Raw genomic sequence first — 23,742 nt, 5'->3', positions numbered from 1 at the left:
GATTTTTCCAGGTTACGATGTGGAATAGGAGTTTTCCAGCCCCTGATTATGCTTACTGCCTTACAGTGTTATGTTATTGGATTATATACATATGTGTTGTATACTGTACTGTATTTTGTTACTGATTTTTAATATGTACTTTATAAAATTGTACAGGCCCTGATGGTGATTTCACCTTATGATCCCAACCCCGGAACGAATTAATGTCATATCCCAGGGTTCTACTGTATACTTAAATGCTTCCTTTACAAAAATTTATAATCTTCAAACACAATCAATTTTTTTTGAAACCTACATAAAGTGTATGCTGGTTTGAAAGGTCTTGAATGTGAGGGTAATAACCAGCATTTGATAAAAATCCGATTTTGGGACAAAAGTAAAAATTGCCTTAGTCTAGAAAAATTTATTCAGAAGAAATGAATTGTGAGATACAAAAATAGAAGTTAAACGTTTTAGATATGTTTCTAAATATAATTTTAAAGTGAATTACCCCCTTTTTTTTCAAATAAACATGTTTATATTTAAATGTAAATATTGTACTTCCATAATATTTTATATATTAGACAAATTATTAAACTTGTTACTTTAATTTTCCTTATTAAATGTAGAAAAAAAATAATTCTTTAACATTAAAAGTATGTTTTTTATGAGTAGATAAACATTTTAAATTGTTCAATCAACTTAAAACAGAAATGAAAATAATCACAATCATGTGGTATCAATTTGAAAAAATTTGACGGTCAGCTATTTTGAAAGTAGATATTTACTTGCTTCCCACCGCAACAAGATGTGACATTATCGGAAGATGGGAATGTCAAGTTAGCACCACTAAAGCAAAAATTACCCAAGCAGCTCTGTTGGCATTCTATTGTAGGGGTGCCTCAGGCAGTAAGCTATAAACATACTCTACTGGATAGCAAAGTATGGAAGGGTGAACCTCCTAGGTACAAATCAAGCGGCGTACCTCAGTTCAACAGGTACTGGGACAGGTCTGAGCGACCTAAGCAGCCAGGAGGCTCACTACTTAAATGACAAGTAAGTCAAAAATTTTTCAAAGTATAGAAACACTGATAAACAAATATTGCTACACATTTTGTCAGTAAGTTTACTGGATATTTCAAAATTTGACAGGTAAAAATTCAAGTGAATGTAATGTTTGAGATTACATCAAGTTTAATAATTATTAAAATGGATGAGCTCTTCAAATTTAAAGTTGTCATTTGACTGAATTATTCTGATATTTGCCAGGTAACAATACCATTGAATGTGATTGTTACTGAAATCTGATTTCTTCCTATAAATTTCATCTGTATCATCTTAGAGAATGAGAAAAACAAAATTTCACCTGGAAGTGTTTAATTCATACGTTACAGTGAAATAACATTACATGAGTTTGGATAGTAAACAAAAATATTTAGTTGTCAAAAGGTTAACTAAAAGGTAAATTTATCCATAGAAGCCTGGAACCAAAGTAATTTCTGTCTGATATACAAATTCTTTAAACATTTTACATATTTTTTCATCCTTAAAACTGAGTTTCACTTTCTAAATTTTATATATTAATTTAAGTGACAGTTCAGAATAGAAAACCTAGCCCCACCTCCTCATCCATGTAAAGAACAGTGTGCCCGATAGTACCGGTCAGTTCGCAAGCCTCCTAGACCTTTTTCTATCCACTTCCCCTGAGCTATGTTCATGTTCCGTTCTATCTTCTCTGGGATCCTCCGACCACTGCGTCGTATCAGTTAAGATAAAAATGAAATATAATAAATCTACAGACGTACCTCTCCACCGTACTGTATACCGATACTCTATGGCGGACTGGGATAGCTTCCGTACATTCATATCTGATCTCCCTCTCCATTCCATGTTTAAAAAGGATGTGTCCTCTATAGTATCAGATCTGACCGAATGGTTACTTGTAGGCATAGACTAATTCATACCATCCAAAAAATTCCAACAAAAACCTAACAGCCAGCCATCATTCTCCCCCAAATGCGCTGCTGCCATCGCACACAGAAATCACTTTTTCCATAGCTACCAACGTAATAGATGCACTGAAACTAAAGCTGCTTTCAGAACCGCCAGCAACCATTGTAAAAGAGTAATAAAAAATGCAAGAGAACTATATGCGCAATCCGTTAAGTCCAAAGTAGCTGAGCAGCGGCTTGGTTCCCACCAGTTCTGGCAAATAGCAAATAGGATCTTGAACAGAAACGTGCGCTCTATCCCAACCATTATCAATGGACCAGAGGTCATCTCGACAGCATCCGACAAGGCCAAACTATTTGCCAAAAACTTTGCGGCAAATTCTACCCTGTATGACGAAGGCCATCAACTCCCCATATTCCCTTCTATAACAGACAACACGCTATGCAACATACAAATATCTATGCGTGAGGTCCCCAAGCTAATCAAGAACCTTGACTCCAGTAAAGCAACTGGTCCTGACGGTATTCCAATTATAGTGTTAAAAAAATTACAACCAGAACTTGCCCCCATACTTTCCAAACTGTTTAAGCGTTGCCTTAAGGAGAAGTGGATTCCAACACCCTGGAAAACCTCATCAGTATGCCCTGTATTTAAGAATTCAGGTGATAAGTTATCTCCCTCTCAGTATAGACGAATAAGTCTGTGTGTCATGAGTAAGTTGCTGGAATCCACAATAAATAGAGAAGTAGTCAACCACCTCAGCAGAAATAACCTTAGCGACACGCAATATAGTTTCCGTTGTGCTAGATCTACAGCAGATGTGCTAACAGTTATATCTCATAGGATTAGCGAATCTCTCGACAAAGGCTTCATTTCTAGGGCAATTGCTCTCGACATATCAAAGGCCTTCGATAAGGTTTGGCATAAAGGCCTACTACACAAGATTTCCAGCTACGGTATAACTGGAAATGTTTTCTCTATTATTAAATCATTTCTATCTGATAGGCTCATAAGAGTAGTGGTTGATGGGCAGAAATCAGAGGCCCACAGTATTAATGCTGGAGTCCCTCAGGGGTCCATACTGGGCCCAACTCTCTTCCTGATCTACATCAATGATCTCCCAAAACACATACTAAAATCTTTCGTTGACATCTATGCTGATGACACGACCATCTACAGCAACACATCTAAGGCCGTAAATGATGTTCTGATTCTCTCTTCTGATCTTGAGCGCGTGGTACAGTGGGGAAAGAGGTGGCTGGTTACCTTTAATGCATCTAAGACCAAGCTCCTATCTTTACATCATCAACGCTCTGATCCCCATCTGGCATCAATTGAAATGGATGGCTCTCGTCTAAGCAAGGCCCCAGGATTTGATAAGCTCCTGGGTTTGACCTTTACACCTGATCTTAAATGGAACACATACATCAAGTCTGTGGCCAAGGTCGCTGGGAAAATGGTGGGATCCTTCTACCGCTCCAGAAGATATCTCATTAATGATGCAATTCTCTATCTATATAAGAGCCAAGTACGTCCAAAGATGGAGTACTGCTGCCACATCTGGACGGGGGCTGCAAAAAACAGCCTATCCTGCCTTGACGGAGTACAAAATAGACTCCGTGGCTTGGTGGGGGATGTCCTTTTCTCTACCCTGCAACCTCTTTCCCACAGAAGAGACGTAGCGAGCCTGTCATTGTTCTATCGTTACTTCCATGGCAGGTGCTCGTCTGAGCTCCATTCTCTGGTCCCCCCTCACCAATCTTTCTCAAAAAACACCCGTCTAGCTGAAACCACCGTTAATAATTTTCCCCACTCCCTATCTGTGCCTAAATCAAAACGTAGATACCATGAACAAAGCTTCTTTCTTAGAACTGCACGCCTGTGGAACTGTTTTGCCTGTTTCCCTCCCAACTTCAACCTGGATGTCTTCAAGTCCAACACAAACAAATTCTTGATGAACCCCCCCCAAGTAATGACACCTTACCAATTCTCCAATACTATTGCTACACTATCCCTTTGATTACTGTACACACAATAACCCTTATCCCTGAGTGGCCATTGGGCCTTGATAAGTGGTGAACTCCATGTGTAAAAAAAAAAAAAAAAAAAAAATTCTAAGTAACCATTCTTAACAGCTGCATCTAACAATTGTCAAACCATAAAGGTAGTCAGGAGTTATTCTTTAACACATCGTAATCACTGTTATAGTAGGTAGTGGTGATTTTCGTTTTGTCAGTATTGTTAATACTTTTAGTTTTAATACTATTTTCATTTTCTATATTCATACTTTTGTTTTTATTATTAGTATTTGTAGTAGTAGTAGTATTTTCTATTAGTATTTTTATAATTTTAAACTATTCAATATTACCGTTAAAATTATGTTTTACTTTTATTAATGTTATTGTTTCATTTACTGCCATTCTATTTCTTTTAATGGTACTATTTTATCGCTTTTTCAAAAAAAATTTTTATTATATTTTTATCCCAAACAAGGCACAGTGCCACTATCATTAGGGGGCTACTATCAGAGACTTATGTTGTAGGTATACTATGTAGGGAGCTGAGCAGCAAGAGATTTGTTCACATTACACTTAAACTTCTGCATGTCAGTACAGTTGGAGAAGCAGGAACCTGGAAGGGAATTCCAGAATCTAGCAGTCTTGTGGAAGACAATATTATAGTAGAAGGCTTACTTATATCTAGGGATCTGTAGGGGTGGGGCTTTGTTGCTCATCGGGTTAGACAGGGCTATTTACATTGAGATGGGCTTGTAGTTTGTCAGAGCATCCATCATTAAATTACTTGTAAAACAGACAAAGAAATGCAGCATTTCATCGGTAGGATAGAGGTTGAAGCTTAGATGACAGTTTAGGACCTGTCAGGTTGGCGACACTTGAATCCTGTCCGGGAGTGAGAGACCAGTAGCAGATGCACTACAGTGGCCTTAGAGGTACAGGATACTTTCAGGCATAAGTAACTTTCAAGCACAGTAGAGAGCACCCACCTCCTTCACAGCAGCCTTGGCAATGCTCTCAATGTATCTGTTCCAGCTCATGTTCTCTGAACGTTAAGCTGAGGTGTTTGAAGAAGTACTTTCAGGTAATGTATCTTTAGTCAAAGATATTGGTGGTTGAGAAGATTTCTTGTAATTATTGAAGGAAAGAAGCTAAGTCTTGGCAGCATTGAATGCGACCATCCATTTTTGTCTCATTTCACTACAGACTGGAGGTCTTCTAGTGTTTCTGTCATTGCCTTGGATATGTGTTCATTTTCCCCCTGTGCCTGTTGTAGTGTGTGGTATTGTCAGCAAATATACCCATCTCAGGGAGGTCATTTATGAATATTAGGAATAAAGATCCAAGGATCAACCTGAAGTACACCTGCATTTATATCATAGTTTAACTGTATGGCAGTCGAGGACAACCTGCATTATCCTCTTATTTAAGGATTTAATTAGGTTAAGTATCCGTCCAGGGATACTGTATGATCTAATTTTCCTGAGAAGACCATGCCATATCCTGTCAAAAGCCTAAGATATATCTAGGGCTACTGCCCTCCCCTCCCATGCTTTGTCCAGTGTATGGTATATACATTCAGAGATTACAGTTAGGATATCTGCTGTAGAACAGGCTTGCCTAAATCCATATTGTTGGTCGGTCAGAAGTTTAGCAACTGTAAGATGGATTAGAGCTTGATTAATTATGAACTCAAATATTTTGGTGAAGGAGGAGAAGACTAAGGAGACGATAATTTAATTGGTCAATTCTTTTGCCAGAATTCTTGTAAATTGATACTATAGCAGTTTTCCAGCAGACAGGAAAGCAAGATTCGTTAAAGCATTCGTTGTAAAGTTTGGAGAGGACTGGAGTAACCTCAGCGGAGCATTTTGTTTTTAATAGTACAACTGGGATGAGATCAGGTCCACATGCTTTTGAGGTGTCTAGGTTTTTTTATTATGGTATCATGCACCCAAGGGATGATTTTTAGATCTAGTGTGGTGTCAGTTGACAAAAGAAAATCAGGGAGGGAGTGGTTTGCTGGGTCCAATGTAGAGCTTGAAGTAAACCAATTGGCAAGCATGTTAACCTTCTCGGTTGCCATGCAAACAACCTCATGATTGAATTAATTTGGAATTCTTTATTGAGATGAGTAACTTGTATAATGTTTCATTTGTGGACTATTATCCTCATAGTTGTTTCATGACATTTTAGCCAATTATTCCTCTGGTCTTCGTCAGGTTGTTAACATAATAGTCTACAAATAATTAAAATAAAATAAACCTCAATTGTTGGATAGTGGGGGAATTGTTGATTTCTCATTATCTACTATACTGTTGTAGATTTTCCAGAAATCATGAGTTCCTAATTTCTGTGATTCAATGATTTTCCTGGTGGTTTCAGTATATTCTCTTAGCTTTCGATATGTCTTTCTTACAATTGCTTCTAGCTTTTATAAACTTTTGTCTTAGTTCTATTAGTATCATTATGAGTATTGTTATCAGTAATATCATTTGTATTATATTTTTCTCAGTATTACTATTATCATTAACAATAATAGTATTATAATTTCATCACAATCTTTTGCAGGCAATGCCAGGATACAAGTAGGCTAGTTTTCTAATTATTTTATCAACTTTGGTGAATAGAGAGCTGTATAAAAGCTCCAAACTGTTCAAATTATGCAAATGCTATCAGTAATTCAAAAGTTCTAAAAATTTAGTGTTAAAATTAATTTTTCATAAAAATCCAATGCGTTTTTAATTTGACCTTTATCTAGAAAAAAAAAAAAAGTCTTGTATCTGTTCTGATATTACCCTCATAAGGTTTGTCTTAAGTCGATGAAGAACCCCCAACCGAGGCAATTTAAATTTGTCTCAATCCAGAATCCACCTTTTTGAGTAGCTGAATTTTCCCCACATTCAAAACTGACCTACCTAACTACGGTCATGAGGAAATAAATTAGGACTAAAAATCAAAAGTATAAAAATTTTACCAGCTCTTTAATTCACAAGTTATTTTCCTTATTTTATAAACAAAATAAAACAGTACATAGAGAAACAAATTTATATATTTTAAGATAATATATTAAATATAATTGCTTTTATTTTAAAATGTGAGATATGTAAACAAGATATTTAAATATTGTGAAAACGTTTACAGATATTCAAAAGTTTAAAAAAATTTTTATATCTTTCATTTAGTGAAATAAAGATAACTTTTATTACTGAGCTAGCAATTTATGGAATACAACAATACACAAAATAGTAAATAAATTTCAGCACTATTAAATATTTATATAAAACAAAAGTAATTTTGAAACTATCATCTATATGAAATTTATATACATTTATCAGTTTGGAAATATTCTTAGTTAACTTTAATTGGTAATAAAAACCCTGATCACATGGCACCAGTCATCAAGGTTTGAAATTGTCAATAAAATCAAGAAAATCCAATCTCGCCCTGAAGATTTTAATAAAAAAAAAAGGGCACAATATATAAAACTAGAATGCTACTTTTATTTCCATATAACGATTTAAAAAAAAAAAAAAAAAAAAAAAAAAAAAAAAAAAAAGTTAAACAAGTAGCAGATAGCTTATTTAAGCACATCATGTGTAAAATTTTGCAGATGTCCAGTGAAAAGATTTCAGCTTTCAATCCTAGTAATTTTAAATATACAGAAAAATATTGCATTTTTTTTTAAATTGTCAAATAAAAACATTTAAAAATAAAATATAAACAGGTTTTTAAAATTAAAAACTATGACAATTCAATTTTGGCACATTTTAAAAATGGATAAAAAGTCAAAACATTTACTTTCACAACACTACATTTGTAATTAGTTTTGTTTTTGGCAAAAATAAAAGCATATGGAAGCCAATAATGTACAAACAAAAAATGTCCTAGCGTATTATATAGAAACTAATAGAACCTCTGCAAAAATACCATTAGTTTTTAAATAGGAATTTTAAATGGTACTTATTTTAATATGAAGTGAAACTAAAATAGTTTCATTTAGAATTCATTTGTAAACATTTTAATAAATTATGCAAACATTTAATTTGTATTTTATACATCTTAGTGTTATGGCCATAATAAGGGAGGAATAATAAAAATATAGTTTTTGTTTAGTTATGCCATCAAATAAAATCATCTTTAAATCTTTCCTTTCACAAAAGCATGCAACACAAAATAATCTGACAAGTTATAAGTCATTTGTTAGATTGGAATTAGTTATAAATACCCTGATCTGTTTTTGTAGCTGGTTTCCAGTTTTCTGCGCTGATAATGGGCAGACACACTTGGCCCTTTTCATCAACGTTAGGATGATAGATTTTGGTCTTAAATGTAATTTTGGGTGGCTTGAACGGATATTCTGCAGGGAACTCTATGTATATCCTGAAGGCCCCTTTGTTATAGGGAGGATTATCCTGGAAAAGAAAACGTCAAATTTGAACATTTCAAAGGTAATGGTTTAAAATTATTGTAAGTCTAACATATTACTGATTGTTTTCATTAGAACCCCCCCCCTTCCGAAGAGAAGGAGGGTAAGGGTATAAATTTGCCACTTTTACAGTTATTTTAAGTTTAGAATTATCAGCAACATTTCAATATTCCTTACAAAATGCTAAGATTGACGTGATACTTTTTCAAATCAGATAAATGAAAGGGGAAATCTGATCAAAAATTAATGCAAAAACTAGCAACATTTTGATTTTTAATTGAACTGAAAATTAAAGAAAAAAAAAAAAAAAAAAAAAAAATACTTACAGGCACTATAAGGCCTTTCCAAAAGAGGACATTTTCTTCATCCACGTTAATATCTCTAAATGACTTCTGCCTTGATTTTTTAATGTCGGACAGTTCCTGAAAAAATAAATAACAATTACAGAAAACACAAGATGACCCATTCTGAAATTTGGAAGAGATTCATACATTATAGCAGATGTATCACAATACGTAATGTTTTGAGAGTTACATAAAAATCTGCTGTAGAACAAGGTTTTCTTAAAGAGTTTGGAGGATAAGTTTTTGTAATCGTATTCATTTGAATCGTTTTATGAGACATGAATTGTCTATATGCTGAATCAAGAGGTCATTGTTCCCATTGAACAGGCTTAATTATTTAGTGTTATAAGGGTTTTCACCAAGATTTTTCTAAACTACACTTCAAACAGCCAAAAAGATCGAGTTCTGGAGAGTTAGGAGTGTTCTAATGCCATCAACATTTCAAATGTTTTACATTTTTTTACATTTTGATAAAGGGTGACATTTTCCCCCCATATGAAGTCTTAACTCATTACAAACTTTGTAAATTAAATATTTTATAAATGAAAGATCAAGCCGTTTTCAAAATGGTTCTATTTCTAGATTGCTATATTCAGTCTTTATAGTCACAAAAATTGCATCCCTCATTCATGTAATAAGGGCTGCCATGAATAATTCTGACATACAGAAAATATATTCATATTCCTGCTATAGTAAAGTTATTGTATCTAATAGTGTTGAGGCGATTCATCAGAATTGGAACTTTTGGAGGAATCTGAAAAATTTGTGTATATTTGCAAATGCCAAAAACGATTCCTTTTTTATTTATTTTTCTCATTTAAAGCAAAATCTTCCACTACTGAAAGTAATAAAAATATTTTGATTTTAAATTACCAGTAAAGCTAAAGTCTTTAGATCATCCCTCTGAACAATGTCTTGTTGTTGGAAGGAGGAGATGAATGATACCTGAACATTTTGTATTTGTTATTTGTTTGTTACTGTCATTTGTTCTTTGTATGTTTCAGCAATGCTGAGCAGCCTTTGATTATTAAATAAAGTCGTTCCCACTGATCGGGTTGTTCGTCCTCACTTCGTCATGGCGCTACGAACAGGATCCAATCTGCGTGACACCCAGTCTTGGACTATCTTCTTGCTGGATGCATGCGTTCAAGATGATGTTGCTGAAGAATATGCCTCTATTTTCGTTGCTAATCGCATCACAGAAAGAACTGTTCATACCTTAACAGCTGATCACTTGGATTCATTGAATATCAAAATACTGGGTGATAAGCTTGCAATTCTGGCCCATGCAAAGACGTTTTCTCCATCAATAGCACCAGACAGTTCTTTGGCACCTGCTCAATTTACCACATTCAAACCTCCTCCAGCATCTATCAAACTCTCATGCGTTAGTGCATGTATGACACACCCACAGTTCCGTAAATTCCTAGTGGACTGGAACGTGTTTAAAAACATTACGGGTATTCCGGTGCGCCAATTTGCTAACCACCTATATAGTGCCTGTGACGGAGCAGTTCAAAACAGCCTGATAAATTCATATCCGGATTTTTTTTAAATGGATGAACCTTCCATGCTGCAATGCGTTGAGACTATTGTCACTGATAAGATCAATCCTGCAGTGCACCGAATGGCTTTCGGTAATCTTAGTCAACATACAGGGGAAAGCATTAAAGAGTACATAGTTCGCCTCAGATCCGTTGCTGCTGATTGTGAATTCGCTTGCCCGTCCTGCCAGTATGACCTGTCCGATATGAACCTGAAGGATCAATTTGTTAGAGGACTTATGAATGAGTCATTGCAAACTAATATATTGGCAAAGGCTGCTCAGCTCAAGACCCATCAAGATGTTATTCAGCATGCAGAAGCCTTCGAAACCGCACTCCGTGATCAATCACAACTACAAGCATCGTCCACAATCCAGTCCATTCGACATGCATAAGAGAAGCGCAATACCCACCAATGGCAGCACTAAGCAGAGCCATTCTCGGAATCCCACTCGTGTTTTTCCACAGCAGCGTCCTAATCAGAACCATTCTCAAAATCCTCAGCACTCTTCACAGTGGCCAAAGGCATGTCAAGGTTGTGGTAGCAATTCGCATGGTATTTTTGGCAAGCCAAGTAGACATTCGCATTGTCCCGCTTGGGGGCAAACATGCTCAAACTGCAACATGCTAAATCACTATTCATCCGTATGCAAGAAACCAAATCGTTCAGCCGATCATGCCCACAGTGTAATTGACAATTCAGTATCGGAGGGTAATGCCCTTATTGCTCATGTGCATCACAACATCGAGTCAGATGTTTCTACTGCTTGCGACGTTACCCAGGAAATTGAGGCAGTAGTGCACCCTTCCATCGCAACTTGTAAACCAGTGACATTGAGTATTTTCCCTGATAGTGGAGCAAACATTTGTTTGGGTGGTCCTCAACACCTTCGCCTTATGAGTGTTGCGGACTCTCAATTGAATCCATGCCAGAAGCGAGTCAAAGCAGTTGGAGGTATAATTCTTGTCTGTAAGGGTTGGATTCCGGTGACGTTTGTTGTTGAGGGTCTGTCAACCAAGCAAGACCTGTATATCTGTGACAAAGTGGACAGACTGTACTTTAGTAAACAAGGTTGTGTTGATGTGAACATTCTATCGACATGTTATCCTCATCCAATGCCTTTCATGGAACAAAGACAAACCAATGCGGTCCGCCCAGTTCAATACAATCTCCCCGTGAGACCTTCATGTATACCATTCCCAGCTACTTCAGAAAATATCCCCAGGTTGGAGCAATATCTGAAAAAACAGTTTGCATCAAGTGCATTTAACAATGAGGCTCCATTCCCTGCCATATCTGGCCCAGCTGCAAAGATACATGTCAAACCAAATGCGGTTCCTTATGCACGACACTCTCCCGTTCCTGTACCACGTCACTGGAAAGTGGCAGTGAAGGAAAGTCTTGACAGGGATATCGAGCGTGGAATCATTATGCCCGTCCCAATGGGAACACCAGTGACATGGTGTAGCCCTATGGTTGTTGTGACCAAGGCGGATGGAACTCTTCGTAGGACTATCAATTTCCAGCGTCTCAATGAACAATGCCTTAGAGAAACTCACTATACTGCCTCTCCATTTCAGCTCGCCTCTCAAGCACCACCTGGTACAAAGAAGTCAGTCATCGATGCTGTTGACGGATTTCACTGTTGACTTGGAACCTGAATCACGACCTCTCACCACATTCATTACTGAGTGGGGCAGATACATGTATTGCCACAAGGTTTTTTTTGCAGCAGGTGATGCATATACCAGACGTTATGAGATCATTGAAGGAGTCCCGTGCAAGGTTAAAATTGTTGATGATACTCTCTTGCATGACGATACCATCGAAGAACACTTCTTTCACGTTTGGGACTACCTGTCGTTATGCGCTTCGAAAGGAATTGTTGTGAACGAAAAGAAATTTCAATTTTGCAAAGACATGGTTGAGTTTGCTGGTTTAATGATCACTCCTACTGGTGTAGCACCATCCAACAAAATTCTGTTTGCTATCAGGAATTTTCCACAACCATCAAACCTCTCTAGTGCACGATCATGGTTTGGCTTAGTCAACCAAGTTGCCTGGGCATATGCCGTGAGCCCTGTGATGCAACCATTTCGCGACTTGATCAAACCTCACCAAAAGTTTCACTGGGACTCACACCTTTCCTCCCTTTTTGCAGCTTCGAAGAAAGTGCTCATCGATTTAGTGAAAGATGGTGTTCGATCATTCGACCTTGACAGGAAGACATGCATCCAACCTGATTGGAGTAGAGAGGGAATTGGATATTTGCTGCTTCAAAAATACTCTTCCTGTCCCATTAATTCCCCAGTTTGTTGCAAGGATGGTTGGAAAATCATTTTTGCTGGATCCAGGTTCACAAGTGCGGAAAAAAATTATGCACCATCCGAGGGCGAGTCGTTGGCCATTGTTTTTGCTTTGCAGCATTCTCGCCTTTTTTCTCTTGGTTGCCCAGATTTGTTCATCGCAACCGATCATAAGCCCCTCATTGGCATTTTCAACAACCGTGAGCTCGGTAATATCACAAATCGCAGGATATACAAGTTCAAGGAACAAACGCTTCCCTGGAAGTTTGCTATTGTTCATTGTCCTGAGAAGTAAACTAGAGGTCCAGATGCCCTGTCACGCTATCCAACGAATGTCTCTTCTATTCTCGCATTTCAGTGTGACTCTCCTGAAGCATTTGGAGATTCGAGCAGGATATTGCCTTCCAAGCCAGCAGTGTTTGTGCTCTTAACCAATTGAGTAACGTAACTTTGGACCACGTTGCTGATGCTGCACAATCTGATCCCCAATATCAAGCCTTGTTGAGAACCGTGCCACTTGGGTTTCCGGAGAAGCGTAATGATGTGGAACCAATGCTTCGTGATTTTTGGGAGGTGCGTAAAAGACTCCGTATTTGAGGGCATTGTTTTGCTGGATAGGCGGGTTGTGATCCCTCTTCCATTACGGAAACTGGTTCTAAAGAATCTTCATTCAGCACATCAAGGGGTCACAAGTATGAAATTTAGAGCAAACCAATCTATCTACTGGCCAGGACTCGATGCCAATATTCGCAATTACAGGTCCTCTTGTCGTGATTGCACCGAAAATGCCCCTTCGCAACACCCCGAGCCACCAATTTTCACTCCAGCAAGTGTGTGCTGATTATTTCATGATAAACGGCCACCACTATGTAGTCATTGTTGACCGTTTCAGTTGCTGGATCTGTGCTTATGCCTTTCGTTCGAACGAACTGACCAGTAAACACCTGAAGAACACCTTCCGTGATCTTTTCATTGCTTATGGAGTCGTTGAGGAAATCAGCAGCGATGGAGGACCTCAGTTCATTGGCAAAAAATTTCAAGATTTTCTGACTCAGTGGGGTGTGAAACACCGACTGTCTCCAGTCGCCTATCCCCAGTGAAATGGCCGTGCAGAGGTGGCGGTAAAGACCGCTAAGAGGATTGTTTATGACAACTTGTCTCCCGATGGGAGTCTAAACAATGACAAAGCAGCACGTGCATTCCTTCTCCACAGAAACACACCATTGCCTGGTATTCAGCTCAGTCCAGCTCAGATTCTCCTCCATCGTCAATTGAGAGATAGCATCCCGACACATCTGGAGCATTACCAGTTGCATGCAGATTGGATTGTTAGTGCTGAGCAGCGTGAAAAAGTATTCAATGACCAGCATCATCGAGTGGTGCGGGATGACGACAATCAGAGGGAGCTTTGCCCACTTCTAGTCGGTACAAATGTTGTTGTTCAGGGTGCTGACGGGAGGTGGACCAGGTCTGGTATTGTTGTTGAGGTTCTTCCATACAGACAATATCGGGTCAAATTGTTCTCGTCAGGGAGAGTTACACTCCGGAACAGACGTTACATTAAACCATGCACACTGTTGCCAACTGAATCACGTTCCCCTATTCCTTCACCCTCTGTACCATTCAGCTCTCCATGTAATATGCAATCCAATGTGCGTAAAAATTCTGTCACCTTACAGCAGCAAACTCCTATGGACACCTCACATGATTCAGGTGATCTCGACCACCAGGTTGACAATTCAGTCGCCACCAGTGGAAAAGACATCAACATTAAATGCAAGTCAACGAAACTTCCACGAGCGTTAAAAAATCTTCCTTTCAATCGCCCAGGACTGAAAGAATAGCTCACTGAAGGAGGGAGATGAACAATATGTCTTGTTGTTGGAAGGAGGAGATGAATGATACCTGAACATTTTGTATTTGTTTGTTACTGTCATTTGTTCTTTGTATGTTCCAGCAATGCTGAGCAGCCTTTGAGTATTAAATAAAGTCGTTCCCACTGATCGGGTTGTTCGTCCTCACTTCTTCACCCTCCAAGTGTTTTTACATTTGAGAAAATCTGTACATTTAACATGTTTTATGGTAATCTGGGAAAAAATAATTTTATAGTTAAATATTTATAAATAATCAGAATCAGTAATTGCATTGGAATCTGGAATTTTTTTTTTTTTTTTTTACAGTGATCACCACTTATCAAGGCCCGGAAGCCACTCAGGGATAAGGATTATTGCAAGTACATTACATTAGTGTGGAGATTTGATGAAGTGTTTACTTAAGGGGGCGGTTCATTAGGAATTTGTTAACGTTGGACTTATATCGGAATCAAGAAAAGTATTGAAATTGTTTCATCACTAGTATCTAATCTTATGTAGTTTTGTTTGTTTTTAATAAAACAAAAAGTGTGTGTGTGTGCGTGTAGGGAATAGTTTTATTCAAAACAATAGTATAGGTCAAGAAGTACAATTTCTCAATTCCTGAGAAATGTCAAGTGTATTTACTAGTATTTTAGAGAAGTTAAACCTTCATGAATTCCAAGTTAAAACAGTAGGCATATTTTTGTAAATACCTTTACATCAACACAAATTTTATTTTTTGTGATGTAATACTTGAGGATTCCAATAGGCAAAAAAAAAAAAACTTGTAAATTCTGCTTCTGCCAAATTAGTTTGAGCAGTAAATGATGGTTCCATATGTAGCACATCATCAATTTTTTGTTTACACTGTACCGGCTGACAGGAGTCTCCCATTTGAGATATTTTATTTTGCCTTAATTTAAACAGGACTCGCATGAAAATTCAAGTGGTAGCCATGGCATTAAAGTCTTTTTCCAAAGTTTTATGCTTAATTTGCTAGCAATCCAGGACAGTATCGAAACATGGTAAGTATATAATTAGTGAATTAGGAGTGTTGATCAAAGTGATATCAGATGGTCCAGCAAAACTACTAAAATGTGTTTGAGAATCCCAACAAATAGAAATCATTTCTGCTATGTGTGAACTAAATCTGAGTTGGCCATAAATAAAAAATTTTTTCTTCTTTAATTTTAAATTTCCCTTTTTTACAGTTTTGTTAGCATGAGTCTTGCACTATACTAAAAATATTAAGAGATTAAAATCCATTTTTAATGGAGATTTAGTATCTGTCTAAATTAATTCTATTCATGTACATTTGTTTCTGTAGACATTACAATTTACATTTGGTCATAGATTTGAAAGTTGTTTTTTTTGAAAACATTCTTACAATAAAACAGATTTTGTTTTCAATTTTCTGGATTTTTTTTACTTTGCCTAAAGTATAAAAAAAAAAAAAAAAAAAAAAGTAACACTTAGAGTTAATGAGTTTCCTTGAGGCTTTTTTTCATACAATTTATATATATATATATATATATATATATATATATATATATATATACACAGTAGCGTCCAAAAGTTAAGGGTGAGTAGTTTCAAGACAAGTTTAAGTACTTTTTAAGAAAAACCGTTCATTTAAAATACTTAATATGCATATATACTTATAGATATACTCATCACTCATGTCTCGCCTAAATTTCATAAGCATCCGTTGGATATTTTTAAAGTTATGACCAATAACACAAAAGTTTGTCCAAATTCTCGTGGTCCAAAAGTTAAGGGCTAGGCGGTATAATCTTTAATTATTATAACAGTAAGGTACTGTATAGGTGTTAGACAGGTACTATGAATAATCCTACTTCAAATTTTTACTAAAGAACATTAAAATTATTGTAATTGAGTAAAAGAAATGAGTGTTTGTATCGCACTAGTACAACATCGCAGCAAAACAACGTCGTCCTGTTTCTGTCGAAGAAAAACAGCTAATTATTCATCTTCATAGTAATGGCAAGAAAACTTCTGAGATTGTTGACACCGTAGGAAGGTCTCCTAGTGTAGTAAAGCGTATTGTGGCACATTTCAAGCAGTCAGGATCAGTGGCAGCTGCCCCAAAATCTGGTAGACCTCGAATCACAACTGCTCAACAGGATCGTCTTATTGTCAAAATGTCACTTAAAGACAGATTTAACACTGCTGCTAAAATATCTCGAGAACTAAAGCAAAGGTCTTGTTCAAGCGTCTCGGCAAACTGTTACACGCCGGTTGCACGCTTCTGGATTGCAATCTCGAGTGCCAGCAAGGAAGCCTCTTATCTCCAAAAAGAATCAGAAACTCCGCCTCGCTTTTGCCCAAGAACACGTTGTGTGGACAACTGAAAACTGGTCCCGTGTGCACTTTAGTGATGAATCGAAGTTTAACGTTATCAGATCTGATGGAAACACGTATGTCCGGCGAAGAACTGGTGAGAGATTGGAGGTTAAGTGCGTGAAAAAAACTGAAATTTGGAGGAGGAAGTGTAATGGTGTGGGGCGTTATGTCAGCTGCAGGCTGTGGACTACCGATTCGTCTGCAAGGTGGAATAAATGCAGAAGTTTATAAGCAGATTCTACGGCAGCATGCAGTTCCTAGTCTTCGGTCGTCGCTCTATCAACCAGCAATTTTCATGCAGAATAACGCTCCTTGTCACACTGCTAAGAAAGTAAAAACATTTTTAGACGAGGAAGAAGTTGAAACGATGCGTTGGCCCCCTCAGAGTCCAGATCTTAATCCTATGGAGAATATCTGGAAAATAGTTGGTGAACGTGCTCAATTTCAGTGCCCAAAAAATCAAGAAGAACTCTGGCAGTGCTTACATGCTGAATGGAGTGCGATAACGCCAGCATTTTGCAAGAAGTTGGTGGATTCCTGTGCCAAGAGGTGTCAATAAGTCATAAATAGCAAGGGTTTGTTTACCAAATACTAGTTAGTTGGTAATTTCAGCCATTCACAGCAAGGACAAAAGCTGCAATCGTGTTAGCCCTTAACTTTTGGACACACAAATTTTGAACAATTTTATTTAAAATGGTAGTTATTCAAAAAATACTTAGTGTAGGCTAACGAAATTATGACCCATTGAAGATATACATGTTATCTATATAATTGTGAAGTAATTTTTTGTTGTTCGTGTGTATTTGTTTCAAATATATGGTTAAACTTGCTAAGGTTTTACTAGCCCTTAACTTTTGGACGCTACTGTATATATATATATATATATATATATATATATATATATATATATATAAAAGAAAAAACACATGATAATCATTTTTATAGTTATGCTTGAGAAAAAAAAATTACAGCAAATGAATCATTAACTTCAGCATTTTCACCCTTTCACTGTTATTTGATGACCTCATCCTCCCCATTTATACTGCATCACTTACTTCCATCACTATTTATGTACTTACTAATAGAACAGAAAAAAAAACTAGAAAATAGTTATTAAACCAGAGAATATCACTACAGTATTAATACTATTTAATTCTTGAGCTGGTGAGAAAAGGGATTAAATTGTCTTTAAAAACAAATTTAACTGGCTATGCAAGCATTTTTCATACTAACAAGGAAAGGGATTTTTAGCATCATTCTGGTGACCTAAAAACTTAAGGAAGGGAGGGCTTATTAACTGAAGCATCCTTACTAAAAAATATCAACTATTTTCATACTTTTAAAGTATGCAACTGGAGGAGCAGTTTTCCTTGCATATTAAACTATCTTGCACATAAAAAGCTTTTGTTCTAGGAATTTATGAAAATTTGATTTTAGCAGGTCGTAATCCTTTTATGTGAAATAAAAGTATTGTCCAAGGAGGACATTCACCCAAGTGCTTGGACTTATTGCCAGTCGCCTTTTGCCCCAATTAAAAATGAGTCACATTTTTACTAATCATTCAATAAAGAGAACAGCATAAATAAAATTTAATGTACCAATAGAATAACAGTTGAGCAACACAATGTTCAAGATCAATAAGTTATAAGTGAAATAATATAAAATACAATTTGATTTTGCTATAACTCGCAGCTTTGATAATGTTAAATCAAAATGTGAATATTAAGTACCATTTGACTGATCAGGTAATTAGATTGATTAGGGTTGAGTATTTTAAAAACAAAGGGGGGGGGGGACAAGAAGGCGTATAAAAGTAGTGTTTTGTTTTTGAAAACTGATTCTTACGAGTATTATTTGGATTCTTCAGGATTACCATTCTCATCTTTAGTGTTATTTTCACATTTTAGTCTATATAACCTTAGACCCGTAGTGTAATAGATAAAATACTGTAAAATTCAATTGCAAGTTACTCTTCTGGAGTGTAGAGGTTCAATCATCAGTGTGGATAACACTCAAAATACAATTGCAAATTAGTTAGGACTTTTTACCTAGTCATGGTTGATGAATGAGAGCATGCTAAACAGGTGGATTAAATAAAAGGTTCTGCTTGAAATTCAGTGTAGATTGACATGTCCAACAAGATAAAGCTGAGGAGAAAACTTGAATGCCTACTAGACACTATCCTCGAGTGTCTAAGGTCTCTCTGTACAGGAGTTTGTCAGAACAATCTGGCATGAGGATACTTTTTCCATAGAAGGAAACTGACCAAATATTCAAAATCACATAGTATTCACAGCCTAAATAAGATCTCACTACGGCCACCCTACAGTTTTTCCAAGGAATGGTGCACCTTCTCCAAGTGATATTACCTCAAGTAATAGCACGAAGCTGGATACTCCACCAGACTAGATAAATTCTTGTCCTGGAATCCAGTAATATCAAGAGACCAAAATGAAAGATATACTACAACGTATAAAAATGGTAAATTGGGGAGAGGAAAATTATGTTCTCAATTTCTTTACTAACTCAGTGCTTGAGAGATAAAGAACTTTAATGGAACATTCGACTATCTATGTATCTCGTATAGACTTCAAGTATTAGCCCCAGGTCGTGAGCCCCTTGATTTCTGAGAACTTTGAAGTAAAATAAAACAAAAAACTGAAGGTTGGAGGTTACATCAACTAAAATGTGAAAATAAAGCAAAAACAACAGTCCATATAATCCAAATACAAATGATCAATCTCCATCTCTAAAATTCAAAAACTTAACATTTTGGTGGACAAGTGGGAATTACTGTAAGAGAAATATGCATTCCTTTTTTAGTGAGAAAAATGCAATCAGGCCTAAAAGGATTTTAAACAAAATGTTTTATGATAAAATTCTAGTTTTAAATGTAAAGTTACAAAATTTACAAATTCACTCATTTTAATTGGGGAAAAATTCCTTTTCTTCTCTTCAACCTCTATCTCACAGAACAGATGTTGCGAGTTTGCTTTATCGTTAGTTTCATGGCACGTGCTCGACTGAGCTTCAATCTATGGTCCCCTTCTCGCCAAACTTTCACAAGAAACACCCGTCTAGCTGAAAACACTATCAATAATTCCCCCCACTCTTTATCTATGCCTAAACCTAAACGTAGATTCCATGAACAAAGCTTCTTTCTTAGAACTGCACGCCTGTGGAATTGTCTTCCGTTTTCCTGCTTTCCAGCTGACTACAATATGGTTGTCTTCAAGTCTAGCGTAAACAAGTTCTTGATGAGCCGTTCAACTTCAGTTAAATTTTCCATTACTAACGATTACTATATTGTCCACTTGACTACTGTACACTCTTAACCCTTATCCTCGAGTGGTCTCTGGGCCTTGATAAGTGGTGATGCCCATGTAAAAAAAAAAAAAAAAAAAAAAAAAAAAAAAAATTTATATATATATATATATATATAAAGATGCGTTCAATCTGCATATTTAATAAAAATGTTACTTCAAATTTAGCATAACACTTCAACAGAGAGCCACTTAGAGATGCAGGGAGATTTTTTCCAATTTATGTCTAACTATTTCTTCCAGATTTAATACGGAATTGAGAAAGCACACCTGCACTTCATCTAGCCCAAGAACTCTGAGGAATTCTTTAAAGTTAGGAAGCTGTCAGACTTGACAGAAAAATGTTCGATTAATAGAAAAAAGGTTTTGTGATGGCAAATTAGTAAATGATCGACAATTAATTCATTTAGTACAAGGAAAATATTGATTTTTATAGACAATCTCATAGCTGCTATAAATAAGCGACATTAGGTGGCATTGTAGAAATTTTTTCAATTAATTCCCCACACTAAAATTATACAAATTGTGATAACTTTATTCAGCATTCCTATGACAATACCTTGTTAAAATATTGAATACATTGCCAAAAACTTTTAGAGCCCTCTAATCGTAAAAATAATTTAAATATTGTAACAAATTTGTAATTTATCATTTAGTAAAAATGTTCTGTTAAAGCTTTTGAGCAATAAAATCTCATTTGCAGACAATGGTACCGCCACCTTATAGAGATTCTGTGACAAACATAACGAGTCTTCATGCTAATCAAGCAGTGAAAGTGACACCAACTTGACTTATGTCTACCATAAAAGGGTAGATCTTTGCTTGGCAAGTAGCTTGAAAAGGTCAAACCTTTAACAACCTGAAAGTATAGGGTTTGAATTTCTTAAATCCAAAAGCATCACACTGACCATTTGTTGCCACAACAGCCTTTGCATGCACATCTCTGCATTAGCAGTAAACGCATCCACAAAGCCGTTTAACTGATAATCTGCTTGTGCTCTTGCACAACTGCCATCAAGAAAATCAGCTCTTTGAGAGGGTCAAATTCTTTTTCAAAATATTGTACTAGCCATCTGTTATGCTGCCATAGCGGGAATCCCCTCTTTGTACTTCCATAACAGTCCATTGATATATTAGTTGGGTTCACCTACATAGGTTTCCGAAGCACACTTCATTAACAGGCATGAGGGGAAAACAAATGAACACATATCTAAGGAAATGACAAACACTGGAGGATGACCTCAAATCTGTAGTAGAATGATGACAAAAATGGATGGTCACATTCAATGATGCTAAGACAAAGTATCCTGTACCTCTATAAGGCCACCATTCGCCAATGTATGGAGTACTGTTGTCACATTTGGGCTGGTGCATCTGCTACTTCTCTCACTCCTGGACAGGGTTCAAAAAAGAGTTGCCAACCTGATAGTTCTTTAACTGTCATCTAGATTTCAGCCTCTGTCCCATCGACAAAATGTAGCATCCCTCTGCCTATTCTACAAGTACTTTAATGGTGAATGCTCTGACGAACTACAAGCACTTGTACCCCCCAACGTGAATACCCCTGAGAAACAGCTAAATCCCACCCCTTCAGATATCCCTAAGTGTAAGAGCCTTCTACTCCAGTAGTTTCTTCCCCAGAACCACTAGACTTTGGAATTCCCTTCCAGAATTGTTTTGCCAACTGTACTGACATGCAGAAGTTCAAGTGTAACGTGAACAGACATCTTACCACTAATCTCCCTTCATTATACCCCTGCAACTTATGTCCCCGACAGTAGCCCCCACTTCAAAGTGGCACTACACCTTGTTTGGGGTGAAAATTGAAAAAAAAATTCAGTCAAATGTGCGCCTTGATTGCATTAATCCCAAGGACATTTGATTTCTGACAAGACCTATTCAAAACCCAAACCTCAACATTCAAACTAAATCAGTTCCACGATCAACTTTTTCATACTATATCCTAGATGCTGGTCTTTAGCAACAACGCACTGACTTGCTTACCAGCATCCAGAGACATGTACCTATCTGTTTACACTTTTACAGTAGATAATTTCCAGTTTTTCACATGTTCAGGAAAACCAACATCTCTCCTTGAGCACTTCTCCAGCATTGATGAAATGAGTGCAAATTCACTGCAATGAAAAGGTTTGTGCAGCCAAAACTACACTAACCCATCCGGGCATCCTCAGTACAATTCATCATACAGTAAAACCCAGAGCACACGTAATACGATTGCTGTGCGGCACAGCTTAATCCAAATTCAGTCTTACTGTAGATGCGTCAGCTGATATTTAGCACTCTTCGTCATAATGGTCCTTACCCAAGTTAGAAGCTGCTCTATATTTATACTGCCCATCATGGACAAAATTGAGGTAAAGAAATTCAAATAATTCCTCTTCAGAGGGGCACCCAAAACAGACTACATACATAATGTGATCAAGAGGAGTGCGGCAGTATTAGCCCAAAACTAGGCAGAGCAGTGGAAGTGAACCTTAATCTCATCAACGGGTTCATCCGTAATTGGCATGTAAATTAAAAATTATAGATGATTTGGGAGGATCAAATTCATTACTGGTGATTGCACTAACAAATTTGTATTTTCATTGTCTGAAAATTAACCAATATCATTTAATGTCTGCGAGAGGCAAAGAAAGTAAAAAGAACTGTAGCAAGAAAATATCCAGCAATTGTAACTAATCTTATTTTATTGACTGTGGCAACAAGTCAAATTATTTTTATATTTATCTAGTGAAATTTAGCTAGAAAGGCTCGATAGAGTTTCAACTTCAATTTAGGCCACTTTGACTGCTCGATCAAAGTTTAGGCTCATCACATCCAAAGATACACACATTTGGCTGCTGGGGAAAGTTCACTAAAATTCGATTCTGAATTTTATCATTAAGTCTGTCTTGATACTTGGAAATATCTTTAGACCTTCAACATCTGGAAAAGTTCAGTAAAAAGTACTCCCCCCACCTCATCATTTTAAGCAAAAGTAAGTCTTTCAATCAAAACCATGAACACTTAAATTCTTGTTGAATTTGATGAAATAAACATTAAGGAATTTGAAAATGTACAAGAGAAATTTTAATGTTCATTCTGTACAAAATTTTCCTAAAAGTCACTTTTACTTGTATGTAAAATTATCGTGGCTTAAGATATGTTATCACCATACCAAAGCTTTCTGGCCTCAGATATAAGATAAGTAGACCCTCTCTTCACCCCCATCTGCATAAAGACATAATAGAATAACGAAAACCTTCATATGTTAATCTATTCTGCCATCCAATTAAACAGATCCCTCATGCAAGTTTCCAGAAATTATATTTATATTGTCTCCAGATTACCCGACTCCTTCAAATAAACCATGCAAAAAGAAATGCCCCCCCTTTTTTTTAATCAACTATTTATCTTACTACAACCAAGTCCTTAACAGAAGGAAATTGATTAAATCACTCAAATTATTTCATTTTTTTTTTTTAATATTACCTACATAGTACAATAGGTTTTAAATATATTAAAAAAAAAAAAACAAAAAAAAAAACACTCCCTTTCACAGATTAAGTGAATATCATTTGACCATTCTGAATGTCTTTTGCTAATACATTCTGCAAACATTCTGGATTAC

General features: G+C 36.5%; 1 protein-coding gene across 1 annotated transcript in view; it reads right to left on the bottom strand.

The window, feature by feature from the left end:
- The window catches only part of LOC145286558 (ubiquitin-conjugating enzyme E2 L3-like), a 56,689-nt gene that overhangs the window by 19,310 nt on the left and 13,637 nt on the right, over positions 1-23,742 (bottom strand). Inside the window, exons 2-3 of the mRNA XM_080135453.1 lie at positions 8,703-8,798; positions 8,176-8,362 (exon numbers count right to left, since the gene is read on the bottom strand). Coding sequence (XP_079991579.1) covers positions 8,176-8,362; positions 8,703-8,798 — 283 coding nt within the window. The remainder of the gene's footprint in view (positions 1-8,175; positions 8,363-8,702; positions 8,799-23,742) is intronic.

Source organism: Euprymna scolopes, chromosome 1 (genome assembly GCF_053919585.1).
Source record: "Euprymna scolopes isolate OS-2025 chromosome 1, ASM5391958v1, whole genome shotgun sequence".
In the NCBI taxonomy this organism is placed as follows: Eukaryota; Metazoa; Mollusca; class Cephalopoda; order Sepiida; family Sepiolidae; genus Euprymna; species Euprymna scolopes.
This window is presented reverse-complemented; position numbering and strand designations above follow the sequence as displayed.